The following is a 20,587-nucleotide window of genomic DNA, read 5'->3' on the forward strand; positions in this document are numbered from 1 at the left end:
ATATATATATATATATATATATATATATATATAAACAAAACCACATCAACGCTCCTGTTTCCGATGGTTGTAAATGCAGCACATTGAATATTCCTTCAATGTGTATTCGGAAAAGTAATTCGGAAAGAGGAATCACTCCTCATGTAGACGTGGCTAATGAGAGTAAACTAATCGAGGGTGGACAAGGTTGATAAGTTTGTGTTTATACGGGCTAATATATCACCTCTCTGACACAAAGTATTTGAAGGACACATGACTATATAACATAACCTGCAGAATATAACTGAATATATAAAAGTAGTGTTATTTTCACATTTTTTATATAGTTTTTAAATGCATGTAAAGTCGGTTGCACGGCCGATGCTACATACTCCGGTACAGTAGGTGACGGTAATGCACCTTTGAAGGCATGGTCGTCACCAGCTTTTAAACCAGACGAGGAAGAAAAGGCAGACAACGAAGAAGACAAGGATTCTGTGAATGTCCTACAGCCAACATCGAGAAGAAATATCGATATGATTTCCGAAACCCTGTGTATGACCCCAGTGGCTTTTGGCTTTTCGAAATGGCTTCTCTGCGGACATTTTAGCTGGTTGTCTGCATGTGGAAAAAGAAGCGGACTACATGCCCGACACTTCTCTGTCAGCCACAGCATTGCGAGAAAAGCTTCAAGTCAACGGGAGCCCAAGGAAAAAGTGCACGTCCCAGGACTGGATACGGTCACCTATGGAGAAAAGATGCACTATGTCCCGTGGCTAGCTCAACCCATTTATTCCCAATGGGAAATGGATTACAAGGATCCCAGGTATTTTAGGTCTCCTCCAAAACACGAGATGCCTTTGTACAAAGAGAAGCCATGTTATGTGTTCAACCAGAGGACCAGCGCACTAGAAGGTATAGTGTATGGCATATCATATATTACATTAAATTCGCATTTCGTGCTAGTTTTTCAATATATAAGCGAGTAGGATTGTATTATATGTTACGTCACTGTCTTTCCACATAATAACATCAATGTACATTAATATGCAGTTTAAGTTCACATCTGAAAACGTAGGTTTGATAACATTCCTGGCGTATTATAATTTCTTCATTTGAAGCTGGGCCTTTGTGATTGATATATTTGTTTGTACTCGATATTCAGTTTCCTTAGTGTGTCCAGCTTCACTTACAGTGAAAGTCTAAAATGTCGAGGCCTCTTTTGTTACCTAACCTATGTAGTCCAATAGTACTATGTGACAAGTACAATAATTTGTACTATCTGACATAAATTTAATTTGATGCCTGTTTTTAGAGCAACATAAATACACGAGAAATAAAAATTTCAATAATATATTTAGTTCAAAATAACAAAATATGGATAATCCAAAGTTTCTCAAGAAAAGAGGTTATTTCAAGATGTCTCTCAATGGTAAGTAGCTTTAGCATTTTAGCGTTTTCTACAGCATCGGTAACCAAATGTGGCCACTACAGTGGGTTGCAAAAGTATTCATACCCATGAGAGTCACTCAATTTCTCGGCACAGAACAAATGAGGTGTGTTTCCCCTGTTTACATGAAAGGAAATAGCACAAACATGACAATCCATCAAATTGGCAGCTCCAAATTGTCCATAGGTATGAATGTGAGTGTGGTGTGAATGGTTGTTTGTCTATATGTGCCCTGTAATGGTGACCTGGTGACCAGTCCAGGGTGTACTGTACTGTACTGTACTCGCCCAAAGACAGCTGGGATAGGCCCCAGCACGCCCCTTGACCCTTGTGAGGATAAGCGGTAGAAAATGAATGAATCCATCACTGTTTTTGTTCATAAGTATTCTTTACTGTATGCACTGTATGTCATTGTTGCAAAAGCATTCATACCATTGCACCAAAGTTGTCATTTTTAGTCAAATGACGGCACACCAAAAACTCTTCCATCACGGTGTCACAAGCCTGCATTTACAAACCTGTGACTCTTATAGGCTCATTACTGCCTACAGTGCATCCGGAAAGTATTCACAGCGCTTCACTTTTTCTACATTTTGTCATGTTACAGCCTCATTCCAAACTGTATTAAATTAATCTCTTACCTCAAAATTCTACACAAAATATTCCATTATGGCAATGTGAAAAAAGGTTTTTTTTGACATGTTTTGAATTTATTAAAAATAGAAAACAAAAAAATCACATTTACATAAGTATTCACAGCCTTTGCTTAATACTTCCACCTTTGGCAGCAATTACAGCCTCAAGTCTTTTTGAATATGATCCCACAAGTTTAGCACACCTATCTTTAGGCAGTTTTGCCCATTCTTCTTTGCAATAAGTCTCGAGCTCCATCAGGTTGGATGGGAGACGTCTGTGCACAGCCATTTTCAGATCTCTCCAGAGATGTTCGATCGGATTCAAGTCTGGACTCTGGCTGGGCCACTCCAGGACATTCACGGAGTGGTTCTGAAGCCAATCTTTTGAGATCTTGGCTGTGTGTTTCGGGTCGTTGACCTCAGGCTGGGGCGAAGGTTCATTTTTCAGCAGGACAAGAGCGCTCTGGAGCAGGTTTTCATCCAGGATATCTCTATATATTGCTGCATTCATTTTTCCTTCTATCCTGACTAGTCTGAAAAACATCCCCACAGCATGCTGCTGCCACCACCATGCTTCACTGTAGGGATGGTATTGGCCTGGTGATGAGCAGTGCCTGGTTTCTTCCAAACATGGCGCCTGGCATTCACACCAAAGAGTTCAATCTTTGTCTCATCAGACCAGAGAATTTTGTTTCTCATGGTCTGAGAGTCATTCAGGTGCTTTTTGGCAAATTCCAGACGGGCTGCCATGTTCCTTTTACTAAGGAGTGGCTTTCGTCTGGCCACTCTACCATACAGGCCTGATTGGTGGATTGCTGCAGAGATGGTTGTCCTTCTGGAAGGCTCTCCTCTCTCCACAGAGGAACGCTGGAGCTCTGACAGAGTGACCATCGGGGCCTTGGTCACCTCCCTGACTAAGGCCCTTCTTCCCCGATTGCTCAGTTTAGAAGGCCGGCCAGCTCTAGGAAGAGTCCTCGTGGTTCCAAACGTCTTCCATTTACGAATAATGGAGGCCACTGTGCTCATTGGGACCTTCAAAGCAGCAGACATTTTTCTGTATCCTTCCCCAGATTTGTGCCTCAAGACAATCCTGTCTCGCAGGTCTACAGACAGTTCTTTTGACTTCATGCTTGGTGTTTGTGCTCTGACATGCACAGTCAACTGTGGGACCTTATATAGACAGGTGCGTGCCTTTCCAAATCATGTCCAATCAACTGAATTTACTGTAGGTGGACTCCAATTAAGCTGTAGAAAGATCTCAAGGATGATCAGTGGAAAAAAGATGCACCTGAGCTCAATTTTGAGCTTCATGGCAAAGGCTGTGAATACTTATATAAATGTGATTTCTTAGGTTTCTATTTTTAATAAATTCAAAAAAAGTAAAAAAAAAAAACAAAACTTTTTCACATTGTCATAATGGAGTATTTTATGTAGAATTTTGAGGTAAGAGATTAAATTAATACAATTTGGAATGAGGCTGTAACATGACAAAATGTGGAAAAAGTGAAGCGCTGTGAATACTTTCCGGATGCACTGTACATTTTTACATTTACACTGCATATATGTGTATGTATTGGTATCCATATCGGCCGAATCATAAAATCCAAATCGGAACATCCATAATATATACTGTACTGTATGTATCTACATTAAACACTTGATAAAGTACATATTGTATATCCATTTAGACACAATATATTACTTGATATTAAAAAAAAACAAATTTTTAAGGCGAGGCGGGAGTTATTTTGTATTGGCAGAAGCCCTGCATATTGTTCAAATATGCATAGCCACCAGTTTTGACATGCTTGATTTGACCATATAAAGTTGGTGCTTTGCGAAATGGTCTTTTGGCAAGGTTTTAAAACACTGCCCCCTTGCACTAGTGCTTCATTTGGTTTAAACAAGCATAAAATCACTTCATGAACCACAGAATGTAGGTTGCCTTTGTATAATGTGTTTGTAATCTCTTAGGTGTTCGTCAGGCTCTCTGGTTAACCAAAAGCAAGGAAATCTCTGGTTTGCCACCAGAGCTTCTCTCAACGGCAGAGAGGCCTGCTAATCAGCTACCAAATCAGGACAGTCGTGTTCAGAATGCCATCAAACATGCCCGCTTCTGGGACACAACCGAGGAGCGACCAGATGGAGTAAAATACAGGTACTCCGTCAAGTGTGTGGTTTTTGGAACAATTATGCAATGTACATTTTGATGATTTTTCAAACAAGAAATTGGGTGTAGTTCATTCATTCATTTTCTAGCGCCTATCCTCACGAGGGTCGCGGGCGTGATGTCTTCGGGTGAGCGGTGGGGTACACCATGGACTTGTCGCCAGCCAATCACAGGGCAACAACTTTCAACAAATTGAAATAATAATCAGTGACAACACAACTGAACACAAAATGCAGTTTTTAAATGAAACTTTTTATTATTAATGGATGGCCTTATGTGAAAAAGCGACCCCCGCCTCCCCCTACTCATTAAAACATAACTGAAAATAATTGAGATCTATCACTCTGGAAAAGGTTATAAAGCCATTTCTAAAGCTTTGGAACTTCAGTGAACTACAGTAAGCGCCATTGTCCACAATGGATAAAACATGGAAAAGTGGTGAACCTCCCCAGAAGGGGCATTTTAATATTACAAATTATATAAAAAAAAAGAGCATAGCGACGACTCATCTAAGATGTCACAAAAGACCCCACAACAACACCCAAAGAACTGCAGGCTTCACTTGCTTCAGTTAAGGTTATTGTTCATGGCACCCCATAAGAAAGACACTGGGTAAAAATAGCTTGCATGTCAGAGTTCCAAGACAAAAAATACTGCTGAACACAAAGAACATTAAGGCTTGTCTCAATCTTGCCAGAAAACATCTTGATGATTCCCTAGACTTTCGGGAAAATACCCTGTGTTCTTATGAGACAAAAGTTTTAATTTGTTGGAAGCTATGTGTCACATTACATCTGGCATAAAAGTAATGCCACATTAAAAAAAAGAACATCATATTAACAATAAAATATGGTGGTGGTAGTGTGATGATCTGGGGATGTTTTGCTGCTTCAGGACCTGGAAGACTTGCTGTGATAAATGGAACCATGAATTCTGCTGTCTACCAAAAATTTTGAAGGAGAGTTTCTGGCCATCTGTTAGTGACCTCAAGTGTGGTCCTTAGTGCTTGTGCAGCAAGATACACAACAGCATGTTCACCTTTAATGGCTGAAGAAAAACAAACTGATTTTGGAGTGGCCTTGTCCAGTGGTTACCAACCTTTTTACTGTGTCATGTACTCATGTACCCCTTCAGACATATGACCTGACATGTCCCTACTCCTGCACGCTTAACTGTTATTATTTTAATTAACTTGAAATATTGAAGATAATTCATTGTTTGTGATGCAGCTTGAGCTTGAACAGCACTGACAGCCGTTTGCTAGTTTTGATCCTGCTGATTTATCTGACTGGAATAATTCCATGGTGTCCCAACTCTAAAAGAGTCCGAACTCTGTGGCTTTTCTTCTTCCTTGATGAACTGGATGGCTTGGCAAGTAGCCCGGGTGCATCGACTGACCTCAATCCCCTGATTGCCTCGGCGGTGGATATTAGGACCAGGCATGTCTCCATCTGTAGCAAAATTTGATCCACTGCCAGATGTTAAACACCTGTACCTGTATCTGTTGGAACACAGCACTTACATACCAAAATAAGATTTCCCTCCTGATTCGCCATCACTGCTGTGCAACAACTATGGAATTCCAGCTGATGCTGGTGTGGCTTTTAGTTAAAACAACTATGTGGTACCTTTCTCGATTGCCACCTCATATTTGAAGCCACTATCTTGTGTAGGCTGTGTGGAAAAGTCACTTATTTGTTCCGATCGCGCCATGAACTCCAATGCGGAAGTATTTTTACTTGTTTAATTTATTATTGCGTGACTAATGACTATTGGTGTCATTGGCTTAAGTTTTTATTGCATTACCTTGATTTTGGCTGTCTTATTTTTTTTTTTTTTTTTTTTTTTTTGTGTCCCGTCCAGCCATTGGGGCAGATAGTATTGTTGATCTAAATGCCCTTACATGCTAGACAGATTTGCTCTGTGTCAGGAAAGGTGTTGGCTACAACTTCCCTGTACCATGAAATTTTATTTGCCGTTATTTGATGTTTTTGTTATGCCATTTGGAGCGACTGGACCGGAGCAAGAAGAAGAACAGAAAAGAAGAAGAGAGAAGAGAAAGGTGGGGTCGGGGGGGGGGGGGGGGGCAGTAGAGGGAGAGACAAAAACAGCAGCAACAAGAATTCCCAAAACAACAACAGTGACAAACAGAACAGTTAAATGTCAATGATGGCTAAGGGTCACACTGGAGATGATATCAGTGAAATGAAACAGTCCAACTTACCAGTAGCAATAGTAACGATGAAGACATGACCCATGATAGTAAACACAATTGCAACCATACAGTTACAGTAATTAAAATCTCACTGCTTGACATCATTATTACTGTAATAATAGCATACAAATACTATATAAACATCAGGGATAAGATAGTAGATTGTATAGAGAAACACCCATGTGCTGTGAGTGCCCATATGGAGGTGTGTTGTGTATGTGAATGCGAGTGTGTGAATGTGTAATTGTCACTGAGAATGACAAAAGGAGAGAGACTGCCTTCTACCACCCAGCAACCCCGCCCCGCGCAGCCAGGTCAAGCCCCCACCGCCAGAGATCCTCCGGCCCCGTGGGGGTGGGCAAGGCCAGGGCCGACTCCCCAAGACCCGCCCCCGAAGCAACTCCCCGAAGAGACCAGCAAGAGGCCATGGAGGAGCAATCCCAACCGGCAACAGGGCGCCAGCAGGCCGGAGGAGAGCCGCACCCCCGAGACCAGTGGGAGACCATACCCCACTAGGGCAGAAGGGCATCGAAGGCCACACACCCGTGGGCACAGGGGCGCCCCCGCCGGCCGGAAGGGAGCCCGCCCACGGCCGGAGGCACCGCCTCCCGCCCCCCACACACCCCCAGGAAGCAGAACCAGGTCCGCCCCAGGTAACCCCAGGCCTGACATAGGACCGCCCCGGCCAGGACAGAAGAGGCCCGGGCACACTGCCCCATGGAGGACCGGGCGGTAGAGATGGAACGCCCTACGCCAGACCCCCGCAGAGCCCCCCCCCCCTCCCCCCCGTATATCCATATGGCCATATACCCACATACACACCCACACACACATATACATATATATATATATACGTATATATAATTATAATAAAACTAATCATTATTTATCTAAATATTTAAAACAATAAATACATAAAATAAACTCAAACACATGCACACCCCATCCACTCAATACACACACACGCAAGCACATGCTGTGGACGTCCCCGGGTGGGGCGTCCGGGGCATCACAGGGCGGGGGACCCAGGGGTCCCAGACCCACAACCAGGCCCCGACCCAGGGAGGTGCGGACCGCCAAGGCATAGCACCCCCAGACTCCCCTCGACCACGGCATCAGGGATACGGCAGTGTGGCAGACAAAGGAGCGGGTGAGGGGAGGAGGCCCGCACATGAGCAAGCGGAGGGGGCGAGCAGGCGAGTGGTGAGGCGCTCCACTGCGCCGGCCGACACCCGCCGGGCAGCTCACCCCCGTGAGGGAGAGCCATAGCTCCAAGCCACGGGGAGGCCAAGCACCAGAGCCGGGGAGTTAAGACCAGCGCAAGGCCACCGACGGACCCCACCATCCACCGGGAGGGCCAGCCCCCCCCCCCGCCCCCAGAACCAGCAGTGCTCCACCCACGTACCGGAGAACCATCCCCGACGAGCCCTAAGGCAAGACTGGGGAAGGGCAAAGACAGGGACAGCGATGCGGCAGAGCATAGGACCAGTGGCAGCAGACACCCAAACGCCCGGAAGAGCACCGCCCCCCCCAGCAGGCCCCACCCCGAGGAGCATGCTCCCCATCCCCACACGCCACCCAGGCCCCCGTCCCCATGAGCAGGATCAGGCCCCCTCCCAACACACAGCCCGGTCCCCGCAGCAGCCACCACAGCGCAACAACCCCAAGCCACCACCGTAGACTTCCGGCCCCCAGCAGCGCGGACCCCACCGCCTGGAGGTCGGTGAACGCCCCCCCAAGGGCACGTTGGCGCCCGCGACCCAGGACAGACCCAGGGAGGTAGCGCCAACCATGACACCAGGGCAAGCCCCGGCGTCAGCTGGTTCCAGCGGGACCCCCAGGAAGGCCAGGCAGACCAGACCAAAATATCCTGCAGCCCAGGGCACCCCGAGCGAGCCGCCAAGCCCAAGCAGCCAGCGGGCCAACCGCGGGGGAAGGCAGTAGGCACTCCGGTCCAGCCCGCTACACCTGTGTGTGTGAAGATGGTATTGTGTAGATTGTGCAATTAAAAATAGGCCTGCCCCATAGGGCTGACCTATGTGTGTGGTGTATGTGTGTGTGTGTGTGTGTGTGGAGGGAAGCTGAGCAATGGTGGGTCCCATGCCTGCCCAGATCCCCCCCAGAACTGAGTGTCTAAGGTGCGCTTAAAATTGAAGGGTGACCAAGCCAGAGGAATGCCGAGGACAAAAGGGCATCCGCAAGGAAACCCTTCGCCCCCGGCAAAACCAGTTGCAGGCCACCCCCCAAAGTCCTACATGTATGTGAGGTGGTGCAGTGCAGCAGGGAGGATCGGGGCCCCACACACGCCCACCCCGCACTACCGGCCAACCGAGCCGGGCAAGCCAGCCGCCCGGAGCAAGCCCTGGGCCACAGGACCAACCACGAGCCCCACCCAGCCCATCGTGGCAGCCAGTCCGGCCTGCCAGCTCCCCCCCGGAGGGCCCCACCAGAGATTGTGCCAGCTACGCCACCCCCGGACCACCAGGAGCCGCGGACAAACCACACGCCCCGAGGCAGCTCCTACAACCACCAGAACAGCAAGGACCGCGCCCCGGCAACTCATCCGTCACCATGGCAGCCCAGGGAGTGACACCACAGAGACCGCAGGAGAACCGGGACCCGCATGGGGAAGAGCCCAACCCCGCCCCCCGGGCACGTGAGCCAAGAGTGCCAGGGCGGGACAGAGACACACACACCAGGCAGCAGAGCCCACCAGGTAGACGACACCCCAACAGCCGCAAAAAGTGAATGCCCCCCCAGTCCCACCCTCCACCACAGCGCCGACCCGTCTCCACCACATCTCCCATCCACCCACGGACCCGCCGAGTAGGACACCCCGGAGGCGGGAAAACCGCCACCAGACCGGAGACAGAAGGGGCCAACCAGACACCGGCAAATAGCAGGGGCCGCCCGTGAGCCACCGGCCAGCCCCACCCCCCAACCCTTGGTCAAGGCCCCCCCACGACCCAGAGCCCACCACCCCGCCCCCCAAGCAAGCCCCCCGCTAATCCCGGCCCGCGCCGCGCAGAGCACCACCCCCACCGCTATCCGCCCCGCTACCCACAGGCACACTCAGCCCTTCGATAATTACATTAAGCGATTAATTTAAGAGATTAATTATTGGAGCCCATATAGATTGAAATTCTGACAGTTGTTCTTTGGATTCAGCAGACATTCTCTCAATCTTATTTGTTTTTAAATAATTGTCTCTTTTTTTATGTATCTTTAACGGTTGCTAAACTCAATGCTAACTAGTAGTAGAACATGTAATGGATGCTATGTAATCTAGTTGATATGCTATTAAATCAATGAACAGAAATATGAATGGATCCTATAATGATCTTGAGGCTGAAGTGTGAATTATTCCAAACTTTTTTTACCTCGTTCTACGTTTTGACAATGTTTAATATTGGTGCATCATGCATGCTTTCTGTTATATTATTACATTCAGTTTATTTTGCACAGCTTAGTTTTGCCCCCAAAGCGAGTATTATTTTGTTTCCTTTTTAAAAAAAAAATCCTTATAGACCTTGTAAGCCTTTGCAGATGACATTGTAATCTGTAGTGAGAGTAGGGAACTGGTGGGGGAGATGCTAGAAGAGTGGAGGTTTGCCCTGGAATGGAGAGGGGGACCCAAGTGGAAGAGTGAGGTTGCAGGGAGAAGAGATACAGAAGGTAGAGAATTTCAAGCACTTGTCAAATTACTTTTTCACACAAGGCCATGGAGTTTTGGATTTTTTTTCTCCCTCAATGAAAAAAACGGCACTCCAAATGTTCCTAAAATGTTTTGTTTTTCCTCTTAGCAACACGCTCCTCTTCAATCTGCTCCATCTTTGTGCTACTCTACAGTCCAGTCATCCACTGACTAGAAGGAGAATGAGTGTTGAGAAATGTTCATTAGCAGTATCATGGAAAAGAGGTATGTACCTAATTCACAATCAAATGACCTTAATGTTTGTAATGCCTACTTTGAATAGATTCATACTCATGTTTATTATCAAGAATGTGTTCAAGTTAAACACAGACGCTGCCTGAAGAGTCCAAATATGTAATAAAACTTGCAAAAAAAAACTAAGTACACACTGTGTCAAAGACGAGTCTTTGTTGAACTCCCAGTTAGCAATAGTGCATATACAAGATAAAATGTGTATCAGTTGAAATTGTTATTCAGTGTTTTTAAAATCATATTAGGAGGAACCTCTTTATACACCCTTCATAAAGACATAAATTATGCCGTCATAATGACCGTTAGTTAAACCTTTGTTAAATATCCTGTTTGTTTACCAGGCGACAACTTGTTCCAGATTCGGGGTCAAAATGCTTTCGTGTATAACAGCATGGATGCCCTCCCAAGGGTTTCTGGAATACAGCAAGTGTTAGACACAGCAGATCACGCTCTTGAAACGTTCTATCCTGTGTCGCCTACTGTGGACTTGCAGACAGTACATGTGTACAAGGAGGAGGTGAATTGCACAGGTAAGGAGAGGCTTTCTTTTTCATGTCCTGAACACTTTTTGTTGAGGTGTATGTTGTAATGCATTAAAGTGTTTTGCTCATACTTATAATGCATTAATATATTATCCCGCCATCTATTTTCTATACCACTTGTACTCATTAGGGTCATGGGTAAGCTGGAGACTATCCCGGTACACCCTGTGCCAATGTCAGGGCACATATAGACAAGCAAATTTAATTATTAGTAACAAACTGGCTAACTTTTGTAATGGGATATCAGCCTCTGCACACATTGCTACTATGTAATGTCTATGCTTGTCATTAAGGAAGATATAGTCACCCATGCAGTTCCAACTGCTTATGTTAATATCTTTATGACTCTTATTTACAGTTAGACGACAAACAGAGCTTTTAATTTGAAGGCCAGTCGTATGTTCTATGTAAAATGTAAAAAAAAAAAAAAAACTTTCTGTCCTCACTCATAACTTATACGTCGTCATTGGGCATTTCAAACGTTACATTAAAGCGGTGAAGCCAGAGTCACGCTTGCAACAACACTGGCATGCTACTAAATGAAGCTAACCCCGCTGGCTATATTCACGCTCTGAGATTCCGCCAACCTTCAACAGTGTTTATCGTCATTCAAGCGGTTTAGGTCTAAAACAGTTCTAAAAGGAAGTGGTTTACTGCTTACAATGAGAGTAGTCCGCTGGTCTTTGGCGGACAAATCTGGTTCTTTGGACCAGATTTGGTCCCCAGAGACACTTCTCTGGTGGGGAAAGAACCTGAACTTGTGCGAGAGGTTGAGACATTCCGCCTCGATATAGTTGGACTCACTTCAACCCACAGTTTGGGTTCTTGAGTCAAACTCCTTGAGAGGGGGTGGAGCTTGATCTACTCTGGAGTTGCTGCAGGGGAGAGGTGGTGAGTTGTTGTGGGCTTGGTGCCTCTGTGTTAGACTCATCCCTGATGACCAGCAGAGTCATTTACGTATGCCTTTGGGTTGGGGAAATGGTCCTGACTAGGGATCGACCGATATGTTTTTATTCAGGCCGATATCAATTTTTTTCCATCACCCTTAGCCGATGGCCGATTTTGCTCGGGCCAATATTTGTGGCCGATACTGCTTTTGCTCCCTCAATTTACATGAAAAAATGACAATGATAACAAATATTACAGGTCTCAAGTTTAAACAAATATTTATTGAAATGTAAACACTGACCACCGTAGGATTCAGCTTTCTTAAACACACATTTAACACACGGCATTATCAACGTTAAAAGGAATAAATATTGAACCATGTGCAAAACATTTCTGTCATAGTTTAAGTTTTATCTAGCATCGATGTGATGACTGCTCCTCCGCAGTGAGACTCCACACACACAAACACATCACAGAAAACACAGACACAATTTTGTACGATATATAAAACATTTCTCTCATCATTGATGCATGCATGCTCGGAGAGAGCGCGCACACACATAACACGACAAGCATTTAACCTCAACCCGGCATTCGTTGAATGACACTCCTACAAACTCCATGGGACTGAATTGACAACGTTGACATTAAACCGGTGTTGGTAACAGCTGTACATATTAGCCTCCAACTACATCAACAGCTCCCTAATTACAACGGTAGGCACTTTTAAAGATGAAGCGTTCAGCAGCATTCCTGTTTTTAAGACCCACAAACTAAACTATATTTTCAAGCACATCTATTGCATGCTCTTGGCGTTCATGTTTCCTATTTCAAAGCAGGTGGCAATACTTCAACTAAGTTTAACTGTTAAACTGTTAGAGGCTAATTAAAAGTAGAAAACGTACCCTTGTTTTGATTCACCATTGTTGCAGTGTGGGAGGGGTACCGCGACTGCGTGTGTTGCAGGGTCCTCCGGCAAAACAAAGCTGCTCGGCAGATGCCTGTCTGTAAATCATGCTGCGGAAAAATACATCGCGAACTCACACGCGTATCGGCCGATACCGATTCAAGTAAAGAACACAAATATCAAGTAAATAATATTTACTTGAATATCGGCCGGCCGATGTATTGGTCGATCCTTAGTCCTGACAGTCTTTTGTGCATCCGCTCTAAACGGCAGTTCACGGTACCTGGCCTTCTTGGAGTCCATCATGAGGGTGCTGGTGAGGGTGCTCCAGCATTCTACTGGGAGACTTCAAAGCCCATGTGGACAATTACAGTGTGACCTGGAGGGGCGTGATTGGGAGGAACGGCTTCCCCGGTCTGAACCCATGCAGTGCGAGATGTTATTGGACTTAAGTGCGAACCACAGTTTGTCCATAACTAACACCATGTTTGAACATAGGGATTTCCATAAGTGCACTTGGCACCAGGACACCTAGGCCGCAGGTCTATGATCAACTTTGTAGCCGTATTATCAGACCTACATCCGCATGTTCTGGACACACAGGTGAAGAGAGGTGTTGAGCTGTGAACTGATCACCACCTGGTGATGAGTTGGATTAGATGGCGATGGAGGTTGTCGAACAGCCTGGGAGACCCAAACGTGTAGTGAATGTGTGCTGGGAACATCTGGCATCTCCCGTTCGTCGAGTCTTCAACTCTCACCTCTGGCAGAGCTTCCCCTGCATCCAGGGGAAGGACCGAGATAAAGTCCGAATGGGCCATATTCCGTGCTTCCATTTCTGAGGCCGCAAGGTGGTCGATGCCAGTCGTGGCGGCAGGTCCCGAACCCGATGGTGGACACCAGAGGTTAGGGCTGCCATCAAGCCGAAGAAAGAGTCCTATCGAGCATGGAGGCCTTGTGGGACTCCTGAAGCAGCTGACAGGTACCGTCAGGCCAAGCGGTACGTGGATAAGGGCGGTGGTCAAGGCAAAAACTTGGGTGTGGGATGAATTTGGTGAGGCCATGGCGCACGACTTTTGGTCAGCCTCGAAGAGGTTCTGGCAAACCGACCGACGCCTCAGAAAGGGGAAGCAGTGCCCTTTCCACACTGTATACAGTAGGACAGGGTCTTGCTGACCTTGATTGAGGATGTAGTCAGACGATGGAAGGAATACTTTGAGGCCCTTCTCAATCCCACCAACGTACCTTCCATAAAAGAAGCTGAGGGAGAGGACACATACGCAGACACTCACTGTGGCTGAGGTATCTGGGGTGGATGAGTTTCGCCCTGAATTCCTCAAGGCTCTGGATGTTCAGGGACTGACTTGGCTGACACGTCTCCTCAACATTGTGTGGAAGTCAGGAATAGTACCTTTGGATTGTCAGACCGGGGTGGTGGTCCCCCTCTTTAAGAACAGTGGCCGGAGGGTGTATTCCAACAACAGGGAAATCACACTCCTCAACCTCCCTGGAAAAGTCTATTCCAGGCCGCTGGAGAGAAGGGTACAACCGTTGAACCTCTGCTACAAGAGGTTCAATGCGATTTTTGTCCCCGGCGCAGAACACTGGACCAGCTCTCCACCCTCACAAGGGTGCTGGAGGATGGACAGGAGTTTGCCAGTCTGTATTTGCTCTCTGGACTTCGAAAAAGCAATCGACAAGTGTCCCTCGCGCATCCTTGAGGGTTGCTCCGGTAGTATGGGATTGATCGGTACGACATGCCATTTAGTCCTTGTACAACCGAAGCAAGAGCTTGGTTCACATTGCCAGCAATAAGTTAAGCCTGTTTCCAGTGAATATTGGCCTCGCCAAGGCTGCCCTTTGTCACCAATTCTGTTCATAATTTTCATGGACAGAATTTCTAGGCACATCCAAGGTGTCCGGTTCAGGGGCCTTAGGATCTCATCGCTGCTATTGGTGGACAAATGTGGTCCTGATGGCCTCCTCAAGCTGTGATCTTAAGCGTACGGTTTGCATCTGAGTGTGAAGCTTGTTGGATGAGACTGAGCACTTCCAAATCAGAGGCCGTGGTTGTCAGTCTGAAAAAGGTGGAGTGGTCCTTCCGGGTTGGGAATGAGGTCCTTTCCCAGGTGAAGCTCCTCAAGTACCTTGGTGTTCATGAGTGAGGGAAGATAACAGTGTGAGGTCGATAAGCAGATCGGCGCAGCATCTGCAGTAATACGTTTGCTGTACCGGACCATCATGATGAAAAGAGAGGGTTTGTGTCACCAGATCACAAGCACAGAGGAGCACAGTGCAGCAGCCTCCCAAGGGAGCGCTGACACACAGCACAGGGAGACAGACCTTTGTCAAGAGAACAGTGCAAATCCAGTCTATATCGATATGAACCATAAGTTTGATTTTCTCATCGTACTTAAAAGAAATATTGATATATTGCCCAGCTCTAATGTAAACCTTCTTAAATTCAGTTTCAGTCTGTATTTTTTGTTTTGTTTTTTCAATTAGGTTTTGGAGGTCAATATTTTTACCCTCATGCCCACACACTTTACTTCCTGGAAGGAGATGATGTTCGCTGTAAGCTTAAACCAGAGCAGTTCAGAGCCAAGATGATCATGTTCCTTTTTGGATCTGCTCTGGCACATGCACGGAAATTGTTTGGGGTAAGGCCTACTTATCTGATATAATACTGCAAAAAAAATCTTAACTTCGGCAGCAGTAATATTTATCAAAAAGCTATTGTGCTCTAAACCAGAAATTGCTTCTGCGATATGTCTGATCATTGGTAACCTGAAAGTTTTCTAACTTATCAATGAAAGTGGTCTAACTTATTTCTCTGTGTATGTCTCTGTCTCTTTGTCATGTCTGGGTCTGTCTGTGCATACATACACATGCTAAGACCAAGACGAAGGGTGTGTTAGATAATCCTATTACAATACAGGGAGTCGGGACCAATGGCAGAATCTTCCAGTTCATCGTTTTCCAGCTCAACACTACAGATCTGAGAGGAGACGACGGCATCAAAAACCAGGTTCCATACAACACTATGCAGCAAAGGATTTTCTCAAACTCTAATTGTAAAAGTTAAATGACCAGGTGGGGAGCAAACCAGGTTATTTTAAATTTTAAAAGGATAGTTTTGACCGGGCACTTTTCAACAGACACACTTTTTGTCCATGTCCAGTCTTAGTTTTTTTGGTTCACAGGGATTTGATGGGAAATTCCACCTTCTCCAGATTAATGAGGTGAAAGGTTTGTGAGTTCATCCCTAGCCTACAGAGTCTGTGATGACCTTCTTAGTCTTGGTGGCGTACGGTTACATGCAGATGTTGCAGGGGGCATCCCTCATGACTGAGGGCTCTCGTCTGTGTGGTAACAGCTGTGTTTTTGCCACTTTAAGTTGTATATTATTAATGTGGGATTTCCAACTCATTTTGTTGTTTATTATAATGCCTACAAATTCATTTTTGCTTGCCCTGTCAATGTCTATGCCATCTATTTGTATTCACGCATAAATGTCCTTTCTGGTATTACCAAATCGTTGTATTAAAGTTCAGGAATAATCTTTTTTTTAATCAAACCATCTTTTGTATAATCATTTCATCTGATATAATGCTTTTACATACTTTATCAAGAAGAAAAGGCAGTAGTATCATCTATCAAATAATTCTAACTTTAAATATTTCATGATTTTACAGACGTCAATTGGAGTGGCAATGCTCAGGTTGTAAAGAACGTGTCGACAGAGGGCTGAAGCACTGCAGGTTTTCTTTCCAACCAGTTTCTCCAGCAGGTGATTTAATTGACGAGCTCGTTCCCTCAAACCAAAGGAGGGTAATCATTAAAATCACCTGCTATAGTGACCGGCTGGAAAGAAAACCTGTAGTGTCTCGGCCCTCCATGGCATGAGTTTGACACCCCTGTTGTAGACGCTCCCAACCTGAAGGTTGAGGGTTCATGTTGAAGTATCCTTACTGAACCCCCAGTTGTTCCTGATGCTGCATCATCAGTAGATACAGTAAATGTGCTCACAGCGTCAAAGCACTTTGAGTGCTTTGGAGGTGGAAAAGCACTATACAAGTGAAAGACCATTTACCGTATACGTATATCTAAAAGTTTAACAGTTTTAGACTTCTTTTATGGCCGTTTTGAACAAAGTTCCATATACAGAGCTTCAATGAATATTAAGTTAGAACAAATTTGGTTGCTGTCTGTTGAGGTTTACATGAAATTAAATTATAATTATTCAAAACGCAATAAATGTTTTAACAAGACTTTTATATATTTTATTCATTGGTGTAAGAGATGAGAGTTCATTTTAAATTAACTTGTTGCAGGTGTGGCTGGATGAAGATGCAGAGCTCTACGATTTTGCAAAAGTCAGACCACTCATCGTCAAAAAGCAAGTGAAGGTAAAACAATCATCCCAATCATTGAAATTGAGATATCAGATTTAGCAACTGCACAACGGGCACACAACATTGATATAATGTTGAATGAACATTCATCACGTTGAAAATTAAAAGGATCATTATTACTAGCCAGTACTATTATTGGACCTATTGTGCTCATTTTTGGCCATTTGTATTGAGATGTGGACTCCTGTAGAGCAGCTACACACAATAACCTGCACAGAAAGCTCTCTAGATCTTCCAGAATCTGTACTTCTTCCAGCTCTCCTAGCACTCACGATGTCTGATTTTCCTGTTTCACTGCCCCGTTCACTCGATGCTTGCTAGCTGCTGCTCACAGCCTTCCTTATGCACGCACAAGAGCTACCTGAGGTTTCTACGCGCTCTGCATGTAGCATTTTTGGCGGGGGTGGGCATTGAATGGACGGGCCCCCGAAACGCCCTCTTTTTTGGATTGATCACTTGAAGCGCCTACTGTCTCCAGGTCAGAACCAATCCAAGGCAGTGTAGGGGCGGGTGAACACAGGGTCAACATACCAGCCAAGCGACAACTAAACTCTGAACCACGATGTCACTTCCTTTGTGCCATGCATCGGAAACACGTTTATTACGGTTATGCTAGTTCCAAGAAAATAAACAATTTCCATAGGAATATTATGGCTGAGCAAGTAAGTCCGACACAATTAGTGTATCGCGCAGACTTAATGATATAATTTGATGGATTCACAATAATGTAACATTAATATAGTCACACAGTATATATGTGAATATATATTAGGCCTGTCAAAGTTAACACATTAAAATACATTTTACTGTAAAAAACTGGCAGCTGGATTGCCAGAATTTACTGTTAAACAGTGGTACCGCTTTTCCATTTACAGTGATACACTGTAAAAATAACAACGGTAAAAAACTGGCAGCTGGGTTGCACACGGTGTTCCGTTGTGGTTACTGTTGAAATTACTGCTATTCTGTATACATTTTTTCAAAAATACTGTACATTTTTAAATAAATCACAAATTTTACATTTCAGTAAGTAAGGTTTTTAAAAAAATCAGAAAAAGTAACATAAAAGGTAATATATTTGTATATGATGAAGGGAGATTCTGCTTCCCTAAAGCACAAATTTATAACCTTGTTTTTTTCTGCCTCTGTTGCAATACACTATAAATAAATTAACAAATATAATGTATTGTAATGGCCACTATGAAATGACACATTGATAGTGGCCACGTTGGAGTAAAACTTACTGAGAGTAATAGATTGTCAAAATAAGAATAAATGAATATGGATAAAAGTACATCAATTTCATTATCTTGTAAATTTAGGCTATATACATCTGAGTTCTGCAAAGGGGGAATTACATCCATTAAGTGTTATTTGTGAATTTATTATCAATTGGTAATCCTAGCATTAAAGGGGAACTGCACTTTTGGGGGGGAATTTTGCCCATCATTCCCAATCCTTATGTGAAACATGAACACATTTCTTTCCCTTTTCTATGTATTACAACACAAGAAAACAAGTTAATTTCAGGTAGCTTACAATACTGTCATTAGGACACACCTATTTTGACTATGAAGCCTCTAACAACGTTCACATAAGGATTGTGAATGATGGGCAAAGTTCCAAAAAAGCGCAGTTCCCCTTTAAGCTCCAACAGACACATCTCTGATTACAGTTCTTACCTCCAATCATAAAAATACAAAATAGGTAAAAGTTTTTGTGGAATCACCCCTGTGCTGACTGAAATACGGAAGGATCAAGGGAAAAACTTCCATCAGGAAGAAGTGAGAACACCAAGCTCCATAACCTGCCGGGGCAAAACCCAAAGTGTAGTCATCAAACCAAAAAAAGTGCTGTCTACCTTGGTTAGGTACTGCGTGGGGTACTTTCCAATGTACCCGGTTCATCTTCCAACATTGCAAACCACTGCCCACATGACAGACATGCACATCATTGAGGTTTGTTGTCAGGTTATGATAGCAATTTGGCAATTGAGGTACTATCATTGACTATTTAATATCATAACCCCACAGTGACCGCAAATTATCAGTCTCCTCTCTAATGAGACTGCTTTTGTGTATGTGCACACACTATGGACACGTGTGCACATACACACATGAACAAATACATGAATGTGAACTATCCGCCAAACTGTTGCTGGAGCCAGAAGCAGCGCGCTCCTGCCTGGAAAGGTGCAGTAAAGCTGTGCATCCACGTGGGGCCCTCACATCCGGCTTCTGAGCACCGATCCATCACACCAACGGTAGTTAGGAAGCACTTTGGCCATGTGATATAATCACAGTGGAGTGGGCGTGCCCAGAGACAGGCTGTGAGTGGAATAAATTAAAATTGGCCGTTGTGGCGGGAAGCATAAATCCAAGGAAATACACCTGGAGTAGGTGCATATTCTGGAAGATTACTGCTCTATAAGTGTCCACAACTCAATGCAAAGGGTCGAAAAATGAGCATGATAGGTCCCCTTTAAGAAACTCATTCATTCATTCATTCATTCATTCATTCATTTTCTAACGCTTTTTCCTCACGAGGGTCGCGGGGGTGCTGTAGCCTATCCCAGCTGTCTTCCGGCGAGAGGCGGGGTGCACCCTGGACTGGTCGTCAGCCAATCACAGGGCACATATAGACAAACAACCATTCACACTCACATTCATACCTATGGACAATTTGGAGTGGCCAATTAACCTAGCATGTTTTTGGAATGTGGGAGGAAACCGGAGTACCCGGAGAAAACCCACGCATGCACGGGGAGAACATGCAAACTCCACACAGAGATGGCCGAGGGTGGCCTTTAAGAAACTGTGACTATGAAATCTAATAAGATTTTGATTAGCTCTGTTTCTTCCACTGTAGGTACCAGCTGGTCTAGCAGGATATAAGCCAAAGACGTTCTCCAAGTTCCTTGCCTTATACCTTCACGGTGCTGTATAGACTCTCTGTACCATCCATGAGTCAATATTTCAGTGTCCACAAAGAAACAAGAAAATTGTCATGTCTCAAGACTCTCATACCATTAGGTAATCTGAAACACCGCTATGTGTGTATACCTTTCACATAAAAATAATAAAAACTGCCATTTGGTTGCTGAAGAGTTGACATTTCTTATACCCAGAACTTGCTTCTGCACCTGAGAATCGGACCACCAAGGTCCCCACTTTCAGCTGACACCCAGCTCCTCTGCACCTAACCTCCTCCCATTCCATGAATGGTGAGATCATGGGAACCCATGTTGTTCTTCGGGCTACACCCAGCCAAGCCACATGGGTGCAGGCACGTCCCACTCGCACTCGCCATCATGCCCCAACTTGGGGCCTGGTTCCTGCCAGACAAAAACTGCTTTTACTGATGTTTCATTCCGTTCCTCCATTTTATATACCGCTTATCCTCATTAGGGTTGCGGGGGTATTCTGCAGCCTATCCCAGCA

The 20,587-nt window shown here is 44.9% G+C and overlaps 1 protein-coding gene across 1 annotated transcript; it reads left to right on the plus strand.

The window, feature by feature from the left end:
* The first annotated feature begins 234 nt into the window (after positions 1-234).
* Positions 235-20,246, plus strand: mrpl37 (mitochondrial ribosomal protein L37). Its single transcript, XM_058049673.1, has 8 exons — positions 235-894; positions 4,039-4,222; positions 10,253-10,368; positions 10,737-10,925; positions 15,238-15,392; positions 15,629-15,760; positions 17,067-17,141; positions 20,016-20,246. Exons 1-8 carry the CDS (start codon positions 516-518, stop codon positions 20,091-20,093), a joined length of 1,308 nt encoding a protein of 435 aa, XP_057905656.1. The 5' UTR covers positions 235-515; the 3' UTR covers positions 20,094-20,246.
* Positions 20,247-20,587: the final 341 nt, after the last annotated feature.

This window comes from Doryrhamphus excisus, chromosome 15, assembly GCF_030265055.1.
Source record: "Doryrhamphus excisus isolate RoL2022-K1 chromosome 15, RoL_Dexc_1.0, whole genome shotgun sequence".
Classification (NCBI taxonomy): domain Eukaryota; kingdom Metazoa; phylum Chordata; class Actinopteri; order Syngnathiformes; family Syngnathidae; genus Doryrhamphus; species Doryrhamphus excisus.

Bases quoted from the DNA above. Each gene is read 5' to 3' on its own strand.
- mrpl37 (XM_058049673.1), top strand. From the start codon at position 516: ATGATTTCCGAAACCCTGTGTATGACCCCAGTGGCTTTTGGCTTTTCG. The intron at 10,369-10,736 runs GTATGTACCTAA...TTTGTTTACCAG, and splicing joins AGCAGTATCATGGAAAAGAG to GCGACAACTTGTTCCAGATT. The intron at 10,926-15,237 runs GTAAGGAGAGGC...TTTTTCAATTAG, and splicing joins GGAGGAGGTGAATTGCACAG to GTTTTGGAGGTCAATATTTT.